We start from the raw sequence: 16,860 nt of genomic DNA, 5'->3' as shown, positions 1-16,860 counted from the left end.
TGTCTTTGCCTCTTCCTTCTTTGTGATATTCTGCCCCGTAAATTCTAGCTGCCTTGACTTCCCTGAATTCACCTCTTTCTCATCAGTTCGTTGAGATTTCAGGACTCTGCTTAGATTTCTAGTCCCTGCTCCGCAGCCTAGAAATTGTCTCCAGAAGGCCTGGCTGTTGGAGGGCTCCTCTGGTTTAGGTCCCTTCTATTGGGGATCATAGTCCTATACTGCTTGTTGCCTCCTGTCTGCAAACCATTGTTTCATGCACTTTTTCAATGTTCTGGTTGTTTAAGATAGGAGAGTCAATCTAGTCCATCTTAGTTTTGTTTGGGAGTGGAGGTTCTACTTGCATGTTATATGTAAGAAGTTCCTGTAGCACTTGGAGATGACCTGTTGGTGCTCAGTAGTAGGAATGTAAATTGTCTCTCTCAGTTGCTTGTTGGATGGCTGGCCCAGTGCCATTTCTGTGCTCACCTGCCAGCCAGCCTTAGATGTAACGGCTAAGTTTGAAGCCAGGGTGATCTGCGTTTTGGGGTCTGTGGTTCTTGCTTCGGTAAGGCGCATTACTGGGGAAGAGACTTAGCTGCAGGAAGCATTAACTGCTTTCATGCCTTTGTCTTCCTGCCTGACCTCACCCTCCAGTGAAGGACTACCAGCTGGTCCAGAAAGGACAGGAGTGCAGCAGCTCTCAGGCCCAGCTGAGCCAGTACTCCCAGCACTTTGCCTTTATCGCCAGTCACCTTCTGCAAGCCAGTGTGGAGAGCCACTGTTCCGAGGCGGTGGAAGCAACCTGGGTCCTGTCCCTGGCCCTCAAAGGACTATATAAGACGCTAAAGGTAACTGTGACCTTTTTCCATTTGCTCATGAATCACTGTGATGCAACATCTGCAGGGCCTTTACTACGAGGAGATGCCATCTGATTTCGATGGTTGGTTAACCAAAGGATTTTGATTATTTTTAGGAATGGTGGAGGTCTTGCACAAGGATAGCTCTAAGGAAGAAGCAGAATTTTCCCAGTAGTTGGTTCTTTATATTTTTTTAGTACTGTTCCGTGGAACCAGGTATTTACCTGATGGGCATGTAACCTTGGAAGATGGGAAGAAACTGGATGGAATAGTTTCTCACTTTCCTCCGAACCACAGCTTCTCCGGCCCATTGTAGGGCCAGAGGAGGGGGAGAACAAAGGGGACCGGCGTCCTACGGGACTTGGAGTGATAGGCTTGGCAGTTGGGGTGGGAGGAGCTGGGAGAAGCCTTCACTTGTGGGGGAGATGGTTCTTCTGCTACCTGAGGGGCCTGACAGGGGAAAGGGATCACTTTTAGGGCGATCTTCCCCATAGAAGTAGCCATGAAAGAAGGGTTTTATTTTAAAAGTCTGTGAGTCCCTGGACTTTGGCAGAACTGCCCAGGAGGCCACAGAAGGACTCAGGCAGCACAAGGAGTCAGCACGGATGGCGCTCCAGCCCCGGGTCCCCCTGAGTGCTCGTGGTGAGGGGACCAAGCCCATGCAGCTGCTGTTTGTTGCCTCCAAGGCATTTATCACAATCTGCTCATGTTTTAGTTGTTTAATTATAGTAGCAAAGAGAAAATAAACTCTCTGAGGGCACCATGAGTCATAAAAAGCCTTTCTGAGGAGGTGAAATGTGAGATGGTAGGTGAGGGGTCTTGGCAGAGTGATGCATGCAGGGAGAGCCACAGACGCCAGGCCCAGGAACAGGCATGGTTGTCAGCGACAGGAAGAACACCTCTGGGCTTTCAGGATCCTGTGGAAGACCAGAGGAGCAGGCAGGGAGTCTGCAGCGCCCTGTCTGCCATGACTCAGGACTTAGGTTATGTTCTGACGAGCTCTGGAAGCTTTGGGAAGGCAGAGTGCTGGAGAGGGTCGTTCCTATAGGATGAAGCCCACAGAGTGTACTGGGCTCCAGAAATGCTTGCGGAGGGCGAGTCACACAGGGGGCGTCCTGGGCTCCAGAAATGCTTGCGGAGGGCGAGTCACACAGGGGGCGTCCTGGGCTCCAGAAATGCTTGCCGAGGGCCGAGCCACACAGGGGGCGTCCTGGGCTCCAGAAATGCTTGCCGAGGGCCGAATCAGACATGGAGTGGACAGACTCAGGTTGGGGCTGAGGTTTGTATGTCATCCTTCTTGCAACTCTAGAATTTGCCCACACAGTGACCTTGGGCCCCAAGCCTAGACTGGGCTCTGAAAGAACCTTGCTTCTCTCCCCATGGCTTTCCCTCGAGGCAGCTGCAGGTCATTTCCCTTTTATTTGGCAGGCTCACGGTTTTGAAGAGACTCATGCGACCTTCCTTCAGACTGATTTGCTGAAGCTGCTGGTGAAAAAGTGCAGCAAAGGGACCGGTTTTAGTAAAACGTGGCTCCTCCGGGACCTGGAGGTAAGACATGGGCCACCTGCTGCAGGCTTCCCGTGCAGGAGTGAGACCCGTGGGTTAGCCGTACCGCCTCTGCCCCGGGCACGCTCGTTCTGTGCCTCCGTTGGAACCGTGTCTCAGATTGGTGTCCCCTGTTGGAAACAGGGGTTATGACACCTCTTCTTCCTGTCTGGGAGAGAATGAATTTGACGTTTGTTCGGAGAACACTGGAGGAGAAGTATTTTATGGAAACACGTGGCTGACCGTTACGTCACGGCCATCAAGTGTGTCTGAATTATTATTTTCCTTGAAGTTCCTTCGAGCTGAAATCTGCTTATATATAAACATAATGTGTTTATTCTATGTGGGACTTTAGTTGACAGTTTCCATCTTATCACAGTTCCCTCTGGGCCTCAGATTGGTCTTGGTGGAATTGCTCTGGTCTCTGAGTGTGCCAGCCTCTGGTCCAGGAAAGGCTGCTGCTGTGCGGGGGGGGTCAGCCAGCCTTGCTCCGGCACCCAGAGGCCTGAGCTCGAGGAGCCTGCTGTCCAGCACGGCGGGAGGGGTTGGTTTGGTTTCAGGAAGCGGTGCTGAAATATAGCAGTGGAAAACCTGGAGAGCATCTGGGCTCTCGTTCTGAGGAAAAACTAATGAATTTTAAATTAGATTTGCAGAAAATGTGAAATATAGAAAAGAAAAACTTCACATTCCGCCCCACAAACACGGTCACTGTTAGTATTTTCTGAACTGCCTTATTCCAGTCGTTCCCACCTGCGTCCCTGTCGCGTGTGTAGACGCAGATGGTACAGTGTGTGACCCTCAGACGCAGTGGAGGAGTGCGGTGGCCGCTTCCCCGAGTCACTAGGTGGTTTTCATGACCCCCGTCGTAACGGCTGCAAATGACACACGAAGGTGGATCTCAGCTTCACTGACTGTAACGTGCTTTACGTTATTCCTAAAAGGAGAGTTACTGGCTGGGTCAAAGGCAGTAGACGTTACAGCTCTTTACATCTCACCAAAACACGTTCTCAAAGTGATCCCAACTTGCGTTGTCAGCCGCAGAGGTCCCTCAGTTTTAGTTAGCATGTCTTTGATGATAGCTAAATGGAACATGTTTTCATGTGTTTTCTTTTGTTACTAATTTTACATTCCCTTTGTGAATCCTTACATCTTTTAAAAAGGTCAAATATTTTCTACCATTTAAGGGTTAGAGATCTCACCCACTGAGCCCCCACACCCCTGCCCTGCATGGTCTTCTGTCTGTAGATCCTGTCCATCATGCTGTACTCCTCAAAGAAGGAGATTCACACCTTGGCCGAGAACACAGCCCTGGAGCAAGACGAGCGAGGGGACCAAGAGGAGGAGGTGGAAGGCACTGTCAGCAGCCCTGCTGAGCCGGAGCAGAAGAAGCTGGATCCCCTGGAAAGCCTGGATGAGCCCACCAGAATATGTTTCTTGGTGAGTTCGGGGGCCGTGGTGAAGCTAAGGGATGGGTCGTCTTTGGCTTGCACCGTGTTTTTGCCTTCATGCAAAAATGCCTCAGTCTGACGTGCCGAGAAGTCGCTTCCTGAAGACTCAGTCTGAATTGTGCAGAATTGATCCGGAAGAACGGAAAAATCTTTACACCAGTCATTTTTAAGGTTTTTGGGCCTAAAAGCTTTAGATCATCTCTCCCATGACATAAGCACATGCAGTTTTGCTCATAATTTGCAGCCCTTCGATGCATGGTGTCCCCTCGTGGTTTCTGAGATGCATTCTCTTACGTTCCCTGGGGATACACTCTTCCTCGAATGGTGGCTGCAGGTGACACAGTGACCTTGGGCCGCAAGCCTAGACTGGGCTCTGAAGGAACCTTCATAGCCAGAGGGTATGGGGCGGGGATCAGAAAAGCAAGCACATCTCTGGACCGATGTGCCAGTTGTCGGAGTTGAGTGCGTGGCAGCTCCAGGCGGAGGGCACCGTGGGGGGCGGCAACTGTTGACTGTTGGCGTTGCGTGCAGTGGTCTGCTATTTCCGTGCTTTTTGTTTTCTGTGAATGTATAATCCCAGAGCAGATTCTGCAGTCCATGTTTTAGAGTTTATCATTTTATTTGCTCCAAGTGACCACACGATACTCAGAAATTACAGCCTGCGGTGACTTTAGAAAATAATTGTTGTATCCCTTGAGTTCGTCTCTCTTGTGCTTCCTCCATGGCCTGCAGATGGCGCACGATGCGCTCAATGCTCCTCTGCACATCCTCCGGGCCATATACGAGTTGCAGATGAAAAGGACCGATTCTTTCTTCCTGGAGGTTCAGAAGAGGTGAGGACCCCGAGATGCAGCTGACGTGCAGCGAGTGGGAGAGCAAGGGAGGGCAGGGCCATGATTGCCTCCTGCCAGCAAGCTCGGGGTAGAAACTCCTGTGAGGCCGACTCGTGGACCTGGTTTTCAGTTCTTCATGCAGCGCTGTGAAAGCTGACCGTGCCGCACGGCCTGAGTCCTCTTGAGCTGTGCCGTGTGTCCCTCTGGGTGCAGACGTTGCGGCAGATGCCAAGGTTTCTCCCATTCGTCGTCCTGGGGCAGACAGTGCCAACCAGGGCCTTCTGGTCAGAGTGTTGTTTGCACATTATCTTCATGGATTTCCCCAAGGGTTACCATAAAGTTAATAATACTCCCTTTCTCTTGGCCAGGAAGTTCAGCCTGGTTGTCTCCCAAATGTGTGTGGAACTTTACCTGTCGTAGCTAATCTCTCCCTCTGTCTGTCATATCCTAGTTTTGACTTCTTATTCTAACTTACATTCAGTTCCAACTTAATTTTTCTTTTATGTTTTTATCTTCTATTTCTGTTTTCCTGTATTTCTTATATGTTGCCTCAGATCCTTTGTGAAATGAAGCAGGGCACAGTCTAACCTGCTGTAACTAAGAAACCCAGAAATATCGGGTCAAGGAAGATAGAATTTGTTTTTTCTCTCGTGGCAGTCCAGGGTGGGTAGGCAGCTCTGCTCTGTGAATGACCCTGTATCCCCAAGGGTATTGTTCGCCTGCGTGTTGTCCCGTGGCTCCCCCATACCCATCTGTGTTCCAGCCCAGAGAGGGGGAAGGTAGAGAAAGGAGGGCATCCTCAACCCGGCTGCCTCCTGTGGGCGAGGACCTAGTTGCATCGCCCCGTCTAGCGGAAGAGGGGCTGGGCACCCTGTTGCCAGCTGGGTGGTTGTGTACCTTGCTAAAGCTTCTGGGAACTTTGTTTCTGAGATCCCGAGGGACAGTTTGCATCCTCCGCCACCAGGGGGTCTGTGCACGTCTGTGTGCATGAGTAAATAAATGAGTGCTGTGAGTCTAGATGGCAGAATATGGGGGGCGATAATGTCATTGCAGAGTAACAGGACAGTAACTCGGATCAGTATTTCTGACAAGTTTCACTGCGGGCTGAACGCTTAGCTTTCTGTGATGTATGTACCCAGCCTTGTGCCTCTTCTCCCCAGGTTTGATGGGGACGAGCTCACCACGGATGAAAGGATTCGGACCCTGGCTCAGAGGTGGCAGCCCAGTAGGAGTCTGAGACTAGAGGAGCAGAGTGCCAAAGCCGTGGACACAGACATGATTATCTTACCGTGTTTGGTATGTTGCGTCCACCTTGGACACGAAATGTCTGCCCCTGGCCCCCAGCCCCCACCCAGTGGTGAGGGGGCAGGCCGCGGTAACGGTGGTCTTGGGTTTGCAGTCCCGGCCTGCACGCTGTGACCAGGCCACGGCTGAATCGAACCCTGTGACCCAGAAGCTCATCGCCAGCACGGAGAGTGAACTGCAGCAGAGCTACGCCAAGCAGCGACGTAGCAAGAGCGCCGCCCTCCTGCACAAGGAGCTGAACTGCAAGAGCAAGAGGGCTGTCCGAGAGTACCTGTTCCGCGTGAACGAGGCCACGGCCGTCCTGTACGCCCGCCACGTGCTGGCCTCCTTGCTCGCCGAGTGGCCTGGCCACGTGCCAGTGAGTGAGGACACCCTGGAGCTCAGTGGCCCGGCCCACATGACCTACATTTTGGACATGTTCATGCAGCTGGAAGAAAAGCACCAGTGGGAGAAGGTGATTGTTGAGCAGGCCAGGCTGGGCACTCGCCCCCTTTGTTCCTCGGGCCCCCCCCCCCCCCCGCCATGTTTGAACCTGCTTCCTCTGGTGCGGGCCTCCCCGGCGGGAGGCCACCTGTGTGGGCGTGCGGCTCCACGGCAGCTGTGGGTGCAGCAGCGGCTGGGTGGGGGCACAGCTGGGCTCTCTCAGGTCCTGGCCTGGAGCGGAGCTCCCAGCCTAGGGCAGACTTGGTGCGCAGAGGGTACCTGACAGCGTGATCCCATGGAGCCTGCCTCTGCACTCGTCCCAGCCGGTCTCTTCCCGTCTATGCCGAGCCCAGGGGACGTGGTGAATTACGGCTGATGGCCTGTCCCCGTGGCACAGGAGCCTCCCGGGTGTTTGGGGGGCACTTGCACCTGTTCCCCTGTAACCAGGGAGAGTTCTGTCTTGAGGAAGTGCAGCCCGAGGCCCCGGCCTCTGGAAGGCAGGTGTGAGGTCTGCAGCTTAACCCCATGGTCCGATTCTGAGTTTCCAGGCCCCTGGTTCTGTTCTTAAGTCAAATCTTCCACGTCGTCTTTGAGAGCAGAGCAGGGTAGCGATTCCCAGGGTGAACGCACCCAGAGGAGCCGCACAGCAGAACACGGCCTGGTCTGGGCCGGGGGGAAGCCATGGACGCCTCCTCCAGCTGAGCTGGGAAGTTTTCTGACCACCTTCCAGCTTCCAAGTGCAAAAATCTTGAGTCACATTTACTGCCGCCGCCTTCATCCCTGTCCCCTTGGCACCCACACACGCACGGTGTACCCTTACCGCCCCATGTATGCCCTGCGGGGGGATTCCTCCGGAAGTGAGTTTATCTTCTCATCCTTAATTTGCCTGTGTAAGAACACCGCTGGTTGCAGAGCCCCCTAGATCTGTTCCCAGCCCCACAGTCTCGGAGGTGTTGGCAGCTTTGCTGTAGCCGCTCCTCTCATGGAAGTGCCACAGGGGAGCATGGCCTCCCCCCATCCTTGCCCCACGGAGCCCCCAGTTCCACACCTCTTTGGCATGTGTCCCCTTGTACGGTCATTGTTTCTCTGTGCGTCCCTCCTCTGCTTGGCTCAGGACTCTGCAGGGCCCGGGACCACCTCTGATTGGTTCTCTTGGCTTTCTCAGAGCTCCCAGAAGTGGTGTTTTCAGGAAGGACTGAGGCGGAGGCGTCCCGGTCCACAGCAGGGCCCCCTCCCCGCCGCGGGAGGCGTCCCAGTCCACAGCAAGCCCCCCCACCCCACCCCCATGGGAGGCGGCTGGAAGAGTTGGCTTCAGGGGTGGGGCCGGGGGCCAGAGTGAAGCCAGCCCCTTTGGATGGGCCTTGGGTTGAAACGGACGCGTCCTTTTTCCTGCCCCTGGTGGCTCTGACGCTCTCTGCCTCACATCCTGCCAGATCCTGTGGAAGGTGCTCCAGGGCTGCCGAGGGAGCATGCTGGGGACCATGGCCCTGGCTGCCTGCCAGTTCATGGAGGAGCCCGGGATGGAGGTGCAAGTCAGGGAGTCGAAACACCCATATAACAATAACACGAACTTTGAGGTACGTCCAGGGCACGTGGCTGGCAGGACCTACGAGAGCTGCTGAGAATCTCATCCCCTCTGGGCAGTCCTCCCTCTGTCTCCCCAAAGCCAGGGAGTCTCCACAGCCCAGTCTTCTGACCTTGTCTCAATAGGAAACTGGGCCTGGGGGGAGGCATTCGCTTCTCCTGCAACAAGGTCCTTTCAGGGAACCCTTGGCATCTTCGACACTGAGTCCGCGTGCGGGCCTGGGTTCAGCCCTGGCTGCACCGTCTCCTGATGATGTGGCCACACTGTGGAGGCCCCTGCCCTTTGTCTCAGTGCCCAGGCGCGTGCTCCCCCTCCTCCTTGTCTTAGGGTTGCAGGGCGTGGCCCGAGACAAGCCCTGGGGAATGACAGACGTGTCCTTGTGTCCCCTCCCCAGGATAAAGTCCACATCCCAGGTGCAGTCTACCTCTCCATCAAATTCGACTCGCAGTGCAGTACAGAGGAGGGCTGTGATGAGCTGGCCATGTCCAGCAGTGGTGACTTCCAGCAGGACCGACACACTTTCAGTGGGTCCCAGCAGAAATGGAAGGATTTTGAGCTCCCAGGTAGTAAATACATCCTCAGTCATCTAGACCCTTCACATCGAATACTGAAGTTCAGTACTGAGAAGAGGGATGTTGTGGCGGGGGGGGGGGGGGCGCGTCACCCCGGGTTTAGCCTTTTTCATCAGGAGCCTGTCACTTGCCATTCCCCGTTGCTGCGGTGTCCTGAGCTGTCTCTGATTCTTGTGTGACCCAGGAGATACTCTGTACTACCGCTTCACCTCTGACATGAGCAACACGGAGTGGGGTTACAAATTCACTGTGACGGCGGGACACCTGGGGCGATTCCAGACAGGTATGTGTGCTACTCTTTCCGTCCGCAGGCTCTTCTGGCCAGGGACCCTCTGTGGATGCAGGGGCCACTGTGTCACTGATGTTTGTTGAGATCGAAGCAGCTGGGCGCCTGGGTGGCTCAGACGGTTGAGCGTCTGCCTTCGGCTCAGGTCGTGATCCCGGGGTCCTGGGATCGAGCCCCACATCGGGCTCCCTGCTCCTTGGGAGCCTGCTTCTCCCTCTGCCTCTCTCTCTCTTTCTCTCTGTCTCTCATGAATAAATAAAATCTTTAAAAAAAAAAATCGAAGCAGCTGCTTTTCTCGGAGCCTTCCACATGTCCCTCTGAATGTGCTGTGGCAGCTAGTGGTCAGCATGAGTGGACAGAGGAGGGGCCGCCTGCGGGGCCACAGAAGACGCTTCTCTTAGAATTCACAGGGCTTGTTGCAAAAAGGAGAAACTGGAAATGTTATCCTCTGTTGCTCTTATCAAAGGCATAATTTTAGGCAAAATTTAAATGATCATAGTTGTTTTATTCTATTTATTGAAACTCACGCAGTTCATGTTTCTAAATCTCTGTGTTTTGTGGGTGTGGGCCAGGGTTCGAGATTTTGAAGCAGATGTTGTCAGAAGAAAGAGTTGTGCCACACCTCCCGCTGGCCAAAATTTGGGAGTGGCTGGTGGGTGTGGCTTGTCGCCAGACTGGCCACCAGCGATTAAAAGCCATCCACCTGCTTCTGAGGATCGTCCGTTGCTGCACCCACAGGTGAGCTGCCCTCCGTGGGTCCTTTGCGGGGCGTTCGGACTGTGAGGACCTCCTCCCACTCTGTGGCTTGTCATTTCTCTTTCAGGGGTGTCTGATGGAAAGAAGGCTTCTGATTTTAAGATCTTACAGTTCATCGAGCGTTTTTGTTTTTGGGTTTTTTTAGTGGTAGTACTTTTACTGTCCTGTTCAGGAGATGTTTGCCGTACTCCGTCTTGGGGTTGTGACGATATTTCCTGTGTTCTCCAAGCTTGTTTCTTCTGTCCCATCTAGCTTATGTTCCACGTGGAATGACTACTGTGCGTGATGCGAAGTGTTGAGTCAGGGTTGGTTATTCGAACTTGAGTCTCCCCCCGACCCCATAGACCAGCTTTTCCCTCCCCTCACTCCAGCGCCACCTCTGTCGCCAGGAAGGTGTCCACGTACGCATACATCCGAGTCTGCTCTCCTCCATCCCTTGGTCTTCTCGGGTCACTGCGTTCAGTGTTGTAGCTTTATGACAAATGTACGTATCTCGGCGTATAAACCCGTCGTTCTTCCTCTTCGAGGATGTCCTGGATTATCCAACCCTGCACATCCCATGTGTCTTAGACTTGGTTGCTTCCTTTCTCTTGCTTTTCCCGCTTTAGCGAGAGGTCACTGAAAAAACCGTGGAATGTTTAAAGTGTAGAAGGTGATGATTTCGCGTATGTCCGTGTGGCGAAAGCGTTCCCTGTCGGGTTGGTTGACGCACCCAGCACCTTACGTGGTCACCTCTGCTGTGCGTGACAACAGTGACCATCTGCTCTCTTGCGGAAACTGGCTTTTCAGGAAATTTCTGTTTCCTGAAAATGATGCAGCGCGATGCACCGTTGTCTCCTGTTGTCGCCATGGTGCATATTAGATCCTCAGACCTTATGCACCCCACAGCTGGAGGGTGTGTTCCTTTGACCGGCCTCTCCCCGTCTCCCTCACCCCCAGCCCCTGGCAACTACCAGTCTGTTCTCCGTGTCTGCGAGTTTGTCCGGTTTGTTTGGGTTTCCACGTAGAATTGAGATGGCCCAGGGTTTGTCTTTCTCGGGCTTATTCTACTCCAGGCCCGTCGTGTTGCAAACAGCCACGCTCTCGTGGCTGAAGAATACTCCGTCGCGTGCCCAGCACCGCATGGGCTGTATCCGCTCTTCCATCAGCAGACACTCTTGTTTGTTTCCAACCTTGGCCGTTGCGAACATCTGAGCGCAGGTATCTTTTGGAGGTAGCGATTCGTGTGCTTTTGCTCTAAACCCACTAGTGCGCTTGCTGATCACACAGTAGTTGTGGTTTCAGTTACTCGGGGAAGCTCATCTCGGTCTCCACAGTGGCCGCACCGTGTGCGTTCTCACCAGCAGCATGTCCTCACCAACACCTGTCGTCTCCTGTCTTTTCGATGATAGCCATCCCCACACGTGCGAGGCCGTATCTCGTTGTGGTTTGACTTGCATTTCCCTGACAATGAGTGATACAAGCCCCTGTCTTTTCATGTGTCTCTTGGCCATCGGCATGTCTTCTTCGGGAAAGTGTCCGTTCAGGTCCTTGGATTATATTTTAATTGGGTTATTTGGGTTCTTTTGAAACCGAGTTAAATGAGTTCCTCGTATATTTTGGATGTTAATCCCTTACTGGCTATGTGGTTTAAAAATATCTTCTCCCATTCCGTAGATGCCTTTCCATTTGTTGATGGTCTCCTTTGCCGCGCAGAAGCTTTTTAGTTTGATGTAGTCCCATGTCTCTTTGCTTTTGTGTGAAATTCAAAAAATTGTTGCCAAGACCAATGTCAAGGAGCTTAGCCCGTATGTTTTCTTGTGGGAGTTTTGCAGTTGGAGGCCTCTCATTCAAATCTTTAACCGATTTTGACTTGATTCTGTGCGTGATGTAAGGGAGGGAGCCAGTCTCGTGCTGTTGTATGTGGTTAGCCAGTTTTTCCAACACATGTGTTGGGGAGACTGTCCTTTCCTCATTGCATATTCCTGGCGCCTTTGTCAGAATTAATTGGCCGTATATGCATGGGTTTACTGCTGGGCTCTCTGTCCTGTTCATCAGTCTTTATGCCTGTTTCTGTTCCAGTACCATACCGTTTGGATTGCTGTAGCTCTGTATCATGGTTTAAAATCGGGATGTGTGAGGCCTCCAGGTTTGTTCTTAAGATTGATTTGGTTATTCAGGGTCTTCTGTAGTTGCACGTGAATTTTAGGGTTGTTTTTCCTATTTCTGTGAAAATGCCGTTGGGATTTGGATAGGTGCTACATGGACTGTGTACATTGCTTTGGACAGCATGAACATTTTAACTGTATTCTTCAGGCCCTGAACATGGATCATCCTTTACACTTGTGTGTTCTCCGGTTTCTTTCAACGTTCTACAGTTTTCAGTGTACAGACTGTTTACCTCCTTTGCAAAAATTTATTTCTAAGTGTTTTATTCTTTTTTACCCCATTGTAAATGGGTTTGTTTCCTTAATTTCTCATTCTGATAGTTCGTTGTTAGTGCGTAGAAATGCAGCTGATTTTCTGTATTGATTTTGTGTCCTGTGACTTTACTGAATTTATTAGTTCTAATGTTTCTTCTGTGGAAGAAGTTTCGTCTTTGGTGTTTTCTGTTTGGGATGTCATCTGCACACAGACGGGTCTACATCTTCTTTTCTAGTGTAGATGCCTTTTGTTTCTGTTTCCTGCCTAATTGCTCTGGCCAGAATTTCCGGTACCTCATAGTGTTCCTACTCCACGTGTTTGTTTCTGTCCACGCACATGTGCACACGCCTCCTCTCACTTGATGGGGTTTTGACTCTTGACAACACTGAACCCCGTAACCCACAATTGTTAAATATCGGCTCCTCTCTACAGTCCTCCACTGCTCAGGTCTGAGTCATGCCTTACAGGTTTCTCTGTAGACGGCCTGCACAACATTCCATTAGCTTTATCTCTAGGAAGTTAATGGGTTTGATGCTATTGTAATTGGTGTTTTAGAATTCTTATTTGTAATTGTTATTGTTTCTGCTCATATGTAATTAGTTTTTGTGTATTTCCTTTGTATGCAATGACCATGCTCTATTTGTTAACTTTAAGAGAGCGTGTGTAGATTATTCAGAGCACAGTCATGTTATCTACAAATAACTGGTTTTAGTTCTTCCTCTCTGTCCTTAGAAGCTTTTTTTTTTTTTTTTTTTTTTTTTTGTCTTTTTGCCTTTTTGCACTAGCCAGGACCTCCCGTAGAGTATTGAGTAGAAGTGGGGATTAAAGATATATTGCCTCGGGCGCCTGGGTGGCTCAGTCGGTTAAGCGACTGCCTTCGGCTCAGGTCACGATCCTGGAGTCCCGGGATCGAGCCCCGCATCGGGCTCCCTGCTCGGCGGGGGGTCTGCTTCTCCCTCTGACCCTCCTCCCTCTCATGCTCTCTGTCTCTCATTCTCTCTGTCTCAAATAAATAAATAAAATCTTTAAAAAAAAAAAAAGATATATTGCCTCGTTCCTCATCTTGGAGGGCAGGTGTTGGCAACTCTGCCCCACGCATCGTCCACACACTCAGACCCCTGCCTGTCAGGGGTTCAGTGTCCGTCTCTAGCATTTCTTTTTTTAAGAGAGAGAGAGAGAGAGAGCATGTGAGTGGGGGGCGGGGGGCGGTGCAGAGAGAGAGTCTCAAGCAGGCTCCACACCCAGTGCAGAGCCTGACAGGGGGCTCGCTCTCACAACCCCAAGATCATGACCTGAGCCAAAATCAAGTCAGATGCTTACCTGGCTGAGCCACCCAGGTGCCCCCCACCCCAGCACTTTTAAGGCACACAGACACAAGGTGCCAGTCAGAGTGGAGGGATACCGAAGTAGCAGGGCATCTTCTGGTGTAATACGGAGCTGTAATTTTACAATGAAGGGCTCTCCGAATCAGGGAAGGCAGTCCGTCTGCGTGCAGGCAGCAGAGGGAGGGGTAAGCGGACTGTGATTGCTGTTTTCCCTTTCTCCTGGTGTGAGGAAAGGTCCCTTAGCCCGTAGGGGCTCAGTTCTGTTCTTTGGAGAGCAGGTTGCGGTGAGAACCGTCTGGTTGAGTGATGGGTTTGAAACCGTCTTCAGAAGGCTGGGCCCTTCCTGGCCGCGTTGTGGATGTGCTTCTGCAGTGTGCTGACCTTCCTCAGGCCCGGGGCAAGACTGGGTGGGCAGAGGGGAAAGGCAGCCCCGGGGGAGGGAGCGGGGGCAGACGTGGCATGAGCCACGCAGGTGCATTGACCTCAGTCCCTGAGCGCTTTCCTGGAAGCTCCGCTGTAGAGCTGTCTCTTTAAATCAAACCAAGTTTTCCCCTTGCTTTACTTTAGGAAGACTCACTGCTCTGGGAGAAAGTGATTGGCTCCAAGAGTAAATGTACAGAATACTTTTTAAAGTCGTACATTAAAGAGAAAAGGCAAAATTTAAGATTATAAATCATAAAGTCATGTAGTGAGGCCCAGAATATTATTTGCTTCATAACTTTTCTCCTCTGAAGGATGCTGAAGTGGAATGAAAAGTACTTCCTCCCTCTGAGTCAAAAATGTCAACGAATCTCTCCCCAGAGGCCCACGGAATTGCAAAGGGTTCTGGCCCGAGCGCCCTCATTCACATATTTCTTATGTTTTATGAGCCTAAGATTGTAATATTGGTCATCACCGTCTTTTAAATCTTTTCTTATTCTCTGATTGTTGAAGCAACGAGCGTTGCAGAAAAGCTAGGAAACTTGGGCGCCTAGGTGGCTCCGTCGGTGAAGCGTCTGCCTTCGGCTCAGGTCGTGATCCCGGGGTCCTGGGATCGAGTCCCGCATCGGGCTCCCTGCTCCGCGGGGAGCCTGCTTCTCCCTCTCCCATTCCCCCCGCTTGTGTTCCCTCTCTCGCTGTCTCTCTGTCAAATAAATAAATAAAAATCTTTAAAAATAATAATAGCAGGTGAAGGGGCGCCTGGGTGGCTCAGTCGTTAAGCGTCTGCCTTCCGCTCGGGTCGTGATCCCGGGGTCCTGGGATCGAGTCCTGCATCGGGCTCCCTGCTCAGCGGGGAGCCTGCTTCTCCCTCTGCCTGCTGCTCCCCCTGCTCATGCATGCACGCTCTCTCTCTTTCTCTCTGCCTCTCAAATAGATAAATAAAATATTAAGGAAAAAAAAAAAAGGAAATCTAGGGAACTGACAGGGACAACCACGGATAACATTTTTTGTGTATTTGTTCACTGTTGTTTTTGACGTGGTCACACGATACTGTATGTGCGGTTGTGCTTTATTTTGTATGTGCAGTTCTGTTGTTGCCTTTTTCCACGTAACGTCCATCTCGAGATTCTTCCACTGCCATTGGCAGTTCGTCGTAGCACCCGTTTTAAAGACGTGCGGTTGATTTACGACTCTGCTCCAGGGGGTCCCGCTTCCTTGGAGTCCTGTTTTGAAGTTTGGGTTCTGCCCCTTTCCCTGTTTGCTGCTGGTGAATATTTTTGGGGAGGGCAATGACTTTACTAGATGTGGGGGGAGTCCATCAGCTGGCGTCTGTCTCACGTCTGACCCCTGCCCCCCGCAGTGACCTCTGTGACCTTGCGCTGCTGAAGCCGCTGTGGCAGCTCTTCACCCACATGGAGTACAGCCTGTTTGAGGACGTGACGCAGCCTGGCATCCTCCTCCCCCTGCACCGCGCCCTCACCGAGCTCTTCTTCGTCACCGAGAACCGCGCCCAGGTGAGGGTCCTGCCAGGGCTTCCTCTGCTGCCCCGGTGGGGGATGATGGGGGTGCGCGTGGCCTGATGTCCCAGGTCCTCACCTCTGCCCGACCCCCGGGAAGACTGTTTATTTTGTCAGGCCTAAAGCCAAAGGGGGAAGAACTGCCTTCGGTTAGTCCTTAACGTAGTGAATTCTGGAAGATGAAATGGTTAGGTTCTTGTTCCTCCTTTCCTCCCACGAGCACAGTAGGCCCATTGAATGTGAGAGATGAAAGGCCTTTCAAAATTCCTGAGCTTACCCCCTCATTTTCTACATGAGGAAACTGACCCTGTGGGTGAGTCAGGGCAGAGCCCCCCTGGAACCAGGCACCGGGCTGCCCCTGGTCCAGCCCCGTCCACAGCTCCTGAGGGAGGTGGTGCCATGAGGTGCCCAGCAGAGCGAGACTTTTGTGGTTGCGGGTGGGCGTTGGTCTGGTGATGCTGCGTCTCTGCTCTCCCCGCAGGAGCTCGGCCTGCTGCAGGATTACCTGCTGGCCTTAACCACTGACGACCACCTTCTCCGCTGCGTGGCGCAGGTACCGTGTCCCTGTCAGAGCTGGCCGCCCCCATCGCCGCGGCCCCCCGGGTCGACATGGAGCTCTGTCCCGCCCCAGTCGCTTCCCTGTGCTGTCCGAGAGCCGTTGAGCCCATTTATCAGTGTCATTCACGTTAGACCGTGGGCTCGGAAGACACCAGCAAGCATTTGTGTCTTTGAAACCAAACCAACTAATGCCTTAAATCGACAGTTTGGCTGAAGTTTCCGTACACTTAGGTTTCAGATAATTTTGGATGTAACTTTCTTCCCTGATAGGAGAGCTGCTGACAGTTTGGTCCCAGGATCCCTTTACACTTCTAGATTATTGAGGATCCCCAAAAGCTCGTGTTGATGTGTTGTACATATGGATATTCGCCATTAGAAATTAAATGAGGTTTTAAATTTAGAAATTGAAACAAAAAATTCTAACACTTATCAGTTCGTTTTAAGAAATAATAAACGCATTCCATGTTAATATGAATCACACATTCTGTGAAACACAGCTGTATTTTCCAAATACAGTGGTTCTCGAGGAGGACGGTGGTCGTTCGTGTCTACCCTGGCGGGAGGCCTCGGGCCACCACCCCAGCAGCCGTGGTCATCCTGGCTCACAGGCACCTCTGGGAGACTCCGCTGGGTGCGCAGGAGCGTGAAGGCAGGAGAAGACAGTATAATATCTTAGCATCCTGCAACAGTGTTTTTCACCGTGCAGAGCCCCTGAAAGGGTCTCAGGAACCCCAGGCCCAGACCACACATTGAGAGCCTTAGGCTCACAGACCCCTTGAATATCCTGGCACTTGTGGTCCAACCCTCCAGTGGGCAGATGGGGACGCTGAGCTCAGACACGGGGGAGCTTTGCCCTGGGTCACGTGGGAGTAGGCATCTATTCCTGGCGAGTCTGCTCAGTGAACACAGGGTCCTCTCGCAGGGAAGACGCGGGAATCCCCCATCAACTGAGAGGTGTTTGTGTGCATCCTCCGGAGACCTGTAGGCAGAGTAGAAACTCCCTCCCTCCGAACAGGTCCCTGCCCGCACTGTCACCGCCACCCTGGTT

General features: G+C 52.3%; 1 protein-coding gene across 4 annotated transcripts in view; it reads left to right on the top strand.

Moving 5' to 3' along the window:
- The window catches only part of ZZEF1 (zinc finger ZZ-type and EF-hand domain containing 1), a 101,906-nt gene that overhangs the window by 83,551 nt on the left and 1,495 nt on the right, over window positions 1-16,860 (top strand). For all 4 annotated transcript variants that reach the window (XM_064583084.1, XM_045890151.3, XM_045890150.3 and 1 more), the window contains 12 exons: window positions 634-827; window positions 2,265-2,384; window positions 3,627-3,818; window positions 4,562-4,662; window positions 5,823-5,958; window positions 6,062-6,421; window positions 7,824-7,967; window positions 8,370-8,538; window positions 8,732-8,830; window positions 9,406-9,571; window positions 15,098-15,251; window positions 15,736-15,807. In XM_064583084.1, the coding sequence (XP_064439154.1) occupies window positions 634-827; window positions 2,265-2,384; window positions 3,627-3,818; window positions 4,562-4,662; window positions 5,823-5,958; window positions 6,062-6,421; window positions 7,824-7,967; window positions 8,370-8,538; window positions 8,732-8,830; window positions 9,406-9,571; window positions 15,098-15,251; window positions 15,736-15,807 (1,907 nt within the window). The remainder of the gene's footprint in view (window positions 1-633; window positions 828-2,264; window positions 2,385-3,626; window positions 3,819-4,561; window positions 4,663-5,822; window positions 5,959-6,061; window positions 6,422-7,823; window positions 7,968-8,369; window positions 8,539-8,731; window positions 8,831-9,405; window positions 9,572-15,097; window positions 15,252-15,735; window positions 15,808-16,860) is intronic.

This window comes from Mirounga angustirostris, unplaced genomic scaffold, assembly GCF_029215605.1.
Source record: "Mirounga angustirostris isolate CCGP_5_RB_7025 unplaced genomic scaffold, mMirAng1.0.hap1 SCAF_17, whole genome shotgun sequence".
Lineage (NCBI taxonomy): Eukaryota > Metazoa > Chordata > Mammalia > Carnivora > Phocidae > Mirounga > Mirounga angustirostris.
This window is presented reverse-complemented; position numbering and strand designations above follow the sequence as displayed.